Source organism: Armigeres subalbatus, chromosome 1 (genome assembly GCF_024139115.2).
Source record: "Armigeres subalbatus isolate Guangzhou_Male chromosome 1, GZ_Asu_2, whole genome shotgun sequence".
In the NCBI taxonomy this organism is placed as follows: domain Eukaryota; kingdom Metazoa; phylum Arthropoda; class Insecta; order Diptera; family Culicidae; genus Armigeres; species Armigeres subalbatus.
Genome location: NC_085139.1, coordinates 16,656,008 through 16,662,007, shown reverse-complemented (window position 1 = coordinate 16,662,007; position 6,000 = coordinate 16,656,008). Strand labels below are relative to the sequence as shown.

General features: G+C 40.8%; 1 protein-coding gene across 1 annotated transcript; it reads left to right on the top strand.

Moving 5' to 3' along the window:
* The first annotated feature begins 368 nt into the window (after positions 1-368).
* Positions 369-5,190, top strand: LOC134205981 (growth/differentiation factor 8-like). Its single transcript, XM_062681676.1, has 2 exons — positions 369-689; positions 4,816-5,190. Exons 1-2 carry the CDS (start codon positions 369-371, stop codon positions 5,188-5,190), a joined length of 696 nt encoding a protein of 231 aa, XP_062537660.1.
* Positions 5,191-6,000: the final 810 nt, after the last annotated feature.

Below are 6,000 nucleotides of genomic sequence, written 5' to 3'. Positions count from 1 at the left end.
TGAGGGAACCAGGTTCCGGACGTGTCCAATGTGTCCAATGTGTCAGACCGAAACGGGTTAACGTTGCAGGTTTCGTCCTTGTTTGGGTGGTGGTTGCTTGTGATTTGTTATCCAGTGGTGTCGGTATTTCTGAGCCGGGTCGGGTATATATTGTTGAAAAGATAACAGTCCTTAAGGAAGTTGATTGTTTGTTGCTCTCTAACTTTATCGTTATGCAAGGCTGTGAAAGATTTTTAAAAGTCGTTCGTAGTGCGGAGTTCTTGATACAGCGGGCATGTTTTGAAAATATGGTTCACTGTTAGGCGGGTATTGCAAACTTCGCAGTTTCGATGAAAATCTCCTGAGCCAAGCATGTGTGTGAGGCTGGTATGACCTGTCCGCAGGCGGGAAAGTACCACCTGCTGCCGACGGTTTGTAGGGTCCTCTCCGGGGAGAGTGAAGTTTTTCACCATGCGGAAGACGTTCCACTGCCTTTTCCAATCATTTGTCCATACTGTGTTATTTTGGTTCTTTACACACAATTTGGCGTCATCAGCTGGAATGCTGCGACAGAGGAAGGGGCTTGTTCGGCCGATGTTGGCCAGGATGCCGGTGCTTTCGTTTCCCCAGATGCCTGCATGGCCGAGGACCCATATCAGGGTGACGTCGTCATCAAGAATTTCCTGGGAAGCTTGAATGAATGGGTGGCGGTTGGATGCTGAGGCCAGGGATGCGCGCACAAAGGCAAAGACATAGCCTGGAATACTGCTGCAGCTTCCGCCGAGAAGACGGAGCCAATGTCCGGTAACCGGTAGGAGGCGGATGGGTTGGCGCTGGAGTCAATTCCTCCAATTCCTTACCCTGTCAGTGGCCTTAGAGCCGTCCGTGTATCTGTATCGTGTTCGTGTATCGACCTTGATCGGTATCAGCCCTCGATGCGCTGGTTGAAGAGGCTCTGCGCTTGCTGCTTGTTAGGTGCTTTACGTAATTGTGTCTTTAGCGACATGTCGAGTCTCTCTTTGATCGAAAATAAGACATTCTAAAATGATCTTACGAATGGGGTAAGATGGGTCAGCACACACTGAACGGCATAGTTCGTATTCAAAACATATTTTCCATTGCTAATTTATTCATTTAAATGTTACTTTTGAGCATAATGGTGTTAATTAGTTTATAAAAAAAAGTATAATTTTTGTCTTCAAGATAATGTGACCAGCGAAACGCGGGACGCCTATCTGAATTGCGTCACTGGCACTGGCTTGAAAATGGATCATCCAAAAGTGCATTTCGCATAGATTTTAGCCAAAAAAAACATTGAAAAATATTTGTAAGGCTGTATGAATTGTAATAAATTTGTAGAACGAAGTTGAAAATTGCAGCGTCCCGCGAAACGTGGGATGTCTGGTCACATTACTTTAAGAAAGCAATACACGGACGGCTTGTTTTCATAAGAAATTGCAGGCATTTTAAAATGTAGAGCCATTTCTTCATCCAAAGCTTAAACATCCTTTTTCATTCAATAAACTCATTTGGCATTAAACGTGTCTATATGTGTGTAAATTAATATTGTGAATAAAAACAATATCAACTGCAGAATTTAAAGGTGATCCATTTTGCCCTGCTGTTTGACCCATCTCGTTTGACCCATCGGGTCTCGAGTTCCAGCTCACGGTGGATATTCAACATGCAGTGATAAAATTCTCTTCAAATTCTCGTGCAAAATCGTTCCCGTCGATGTTTTTATTTAATCATGTTGTTACATAAATTCATCACTACATTGGTGTTATCGCCGTCGTTTTTTGCTGCTTCTTCCAAGTAGAGGTTCGTACAGAAATCAAACAGTTTCGCCTCGATCGCCTGAGGTTCGACGACAGTTTCATCTGTGGTCCGCAGCTGCATAATTAAAATTTGCTTCGTTGTCGTCATCCCAAGTTGGAAATTTGGGGCATTGGTACCGCTGCTGCGTGCGTCTCTTTGGTGTACATAGACATGTACGAGGAATAGCGTTGCAGGGCCTTTTGATGCTTTTTTCAGGGTTTCGGGTCTCGGGCGTACGGGGGAAGCCCATATGGCATAATGTCGTTTGGCATAAAATCGTTTGGCATAACGACTTAAATGTCTAAAGGCTATTTGGCATAAGAACCATTAGGCATAATGACCATTTGTCATAATCGTTTAAAAGATGTATCAAATATAATAGGCCGTTTGGCATAACGACCATTTGGCACAAAAAAGGTTAATTGTAAGAATATTTGATTTCCATTTTTAGAAGTATGTATTTACGTGGAATAAGGCAAAAGAGTAGATGACTCCTTCTTAAAAAGTATGCATTTCCCCGAGAAAAGGCAAAAAGAGTAGATGACTCCTTCTTTGAAAGTACATTTGCCCGGAATAGGGCAAAATAATAGATGATTCCTTCTTCAAAAGTACGCATTAGCCCAAAAAAGGTAAAAAGTAGATGACTTTTTTAAAAGTATGCATTTGCCTGGAATAAGGCAAAACAGTTGATAATCCCTTCTTTAAAAGTACGCACTTGCCCGGAAAAGGGCAAAAGAGTAAATGATCCCTTCTTCAAAAGTACGCTTTTTTTACGGAAGAAGGCAGAAGACTAGATGACCCATTTTTCGAAAGAACGCAAAAGTCGAAGCGTATATGAGCGCATACGATCGGAATAAGACAAATAAACTGATGATTCCATCTTTTAAAGCACACGATTTGGTTGGAAGAATTCTAATGAGTCATGAGTCATTCCTCCATTCGAAAAATGCATTGCAATGCAAATTTTTCAGGAGTAAGGCAAATTAGCACATTATTTCTTCATTTAAATTAAAATTTACCCGGAATTAGGTGAAAAAGTAAATCACTCCTTAAAACACGCATATGTCCAGACTAAGGCAATAATACAGATGTAAATCAAGCTTCAGCCTAGAGTTTTTATAATTCTTTTAATTTTTATGCCAAATGGCCCCTGGCTATTCAACTCGTTATGTCAAATGGGTTTATGCCAAACGGCATTATTCTAAATGGCATTATGCCATTTGGGGTAGCCCCCGGGCGTGCGGACTCATAGAAGGACCAATCTTCAAAAAGAAAGTCAAACTCCACTTTTTCGAAATGATCCAATTTGCACACCTTGGTCATGGAATGTTAGTAGAAAACTTGACGATGATGTAAACATAGATTTGAGTCATTTGAATCCATTCGATTTTACGTTTCCAGTCAATTCAAGTTGAGCATGTTGTCGATTTTCAATTCTGTTATCTTGATCAACAATTATCTTTCTGCTCCAACATGGTGGTCGCATTTGCAGGCTTTCGAAACAAGTCGACCAGTTCGACGCTGTATGGTTGTTTTTGCAGCGACGACGTCGATGAACTGCGCGAGTTGATAAATTTGTTGATCCTAATGATGCTAATGGTGAAACGACAGTACGGCCCAAGATCGTATATTTATAACAATTACATTTTGGTTGATTTTGTAAATTGTTTGTCAATCCTCCCCAAAAATTCAATACTTTCCAGCATACCACAGATAAGCAAGATAGTAGGGTACCTAAATTATGTATCTTGGACAAGCGCAGGACATTCATTGGACAATATATCGAGATTGAAGAGAATGAAACAATTGGAAACCACAAAGTTCATCCAAATACATAACCTATAATTGGTCTTGTGTCTCCATTGCTCAATTTTTGAGTAAATTACTTTTACTGTGATATACTGCGAACTGAAATATTTACTTTTTGGACATCAAATATATAATTCGGACATGGAAATTGCATATATTTTGGACAGAGTCATTTTCTCCTGATTTAAAAATGCCCACCTACATGCTAGCATGGGCTTGCTCTGTGCAGTGTTTGCATTAGGAAATCAGCCCCTATCAACGATGTACTTGGCCCGCTGGCCATTGATCGCGACCCATGTGTCGAGGTCGGAAACGTTTTAATGCAAGTCATGCACCTTGACTTCGACACTCCCATCTTCCACGATTATACGAAACTTGTATTTTTCACCGCAATATCCAATATAATTTTCTCACATTATTTTCTTCTGCCCAAGAACTGTGCGGCAAAAGCCAGGCCCCTTCCCGAAAGACGCAGAACACTACAAGCGCGTGGCGAGGTACGAATCGAACCATTGGATTTAATCGCTTGACTTTCGGGGAGTTGGGCCTTTCCTTAGTCTTGTGGATAAATACGCGGCTCAAAGCAAAAGGGGATTCGTTTGCAATTACTTCCCGTCCAACAGGCAAAGTAACCATTTTTCTTGTCCGGATTTTTATTCGTATAAATAAAGTAATGTAAGGCATAGTAAATGTTACATGTGTTTATACCACACTACTAAGAAAAATGAAAAATCATTTATATTAAGCAACACTAAAAAATAAAAATATTGATTGCACTTTAATGATCGTTTTCTCTTTTTCATATAGGACAATTATGCGATTACAGGAAGTTTAGTTATCAACTTATTTCATCCGTCTTTTAAACAATTTTCTGAAAAGTTCACGGTTTCGAATTCTATTCGATTTTGTGTAAGATCAACATAAGCCAACTCCTTGTCAAAATGTGTCTTCGAATTCCCTTGTCTTGGCAGGTCACCAATGCTCCCAAGTACATGAGCTCATCGACCAATTCGAACTCTCGCCTGATTAAAATAAATACTAATATGATACACATTCTTTTGAGTTTCATTTCAGATTCAGCTTTAGTACCCACACTACCCGAAAAGCACACAACCTCTCACCGTATATCAGCGCATCGACTCGACCTAATCTGCCTGTACGCCATGCACCTAAAAACACTAATCGATCTCAATCTCCCACACCCCGTAGACCCCGTACATCGAAATCGAATTCCGTGACGCCCCGAAAAAGCGCATCAAGCGCAACCTGTCGCTGGACTGCGACGAGAACGACAACGAAACGCGCTGCTGCCGGTACCCGCTGACGGTTGACTTCGAGAAGTTCGGCTGGGACTGGATCATCGCTCCGAAGCGCTACGAGGCGTCCTACTGTGCCGGCGAGTGCATGCTCAGCTTCCTGCCCAAGTACGAGCACACCCACGTCATGCAGCTGAGCACCTCGGCCATCCCGTGCTGCTCGCCGAAGAAGATGAGCCCCATCAAGCTGCTGTACTTCGATCTGAGCTATCGCGTCATCTACAGCACCATCCCGAACATGATCGTCGAGAAGTGCAGCTGTTCCTAGATGATGGGGTAGTATGGAGGTGGCTCCCCGCTAGGGGAAGTGAGACTTTTTCTTTGTTTATTTGTTTGAATACGTATAAGGAAGAACATTACAAATTAAGAGGAAACAATTTATGAGTCTGATTTGGGATCTTTTTATTGAAAACGAAATTTAAATTGATCGAACCTAGCTTGTAGACGTTAGATGAAATGTGTAACTTCAAATTATCCGAAAACGAAAAAAAAGAACGGGTGATACGCGAAATTTAGCTTTCAAACGGATGGGAATCATCAAGTGGCATTTAGGCTGACTCGACTTAAAAATCATATCTCGGTTGCATGCTTCTAGGCGTTTTTCATCATTTTAGTTCATTTGTAAGGTTTAAAATATGGTCCCCGTATGTAAAAGTGGCAACACTTGTGATATTCTTTCTCCTCTTCATAATCTTCATAAAAAGTTTGAATTAACCGAATCTTAAAGTTTCAAGTTATAATCTTTGGTAAAAAACAGAAAACAATAGCGAAGTTGTTACATTAGAATTAGAGATACAATCGTATTCCTATTGTAAAGAGACAAACGTAGGGAGCACAGCAAATACAAATCAATCCGTAAATCGGTGAGGATTCGCAGAAGCCCGCCAGCCAATACATGTTAGTTATTAACGCAATTATTGTTAACGCGGCGAAATGATGCAAAAATTTGGAATCTGTGTGTTCAAAATTGTACATAATGAACAGGTTTAATGAAACATCACGCTATTTTTTTTATTAATTATTATAAATTATCAGACAACAGAGCAATAGCAAGTGTAGTTACTAGAAGTAGACAATT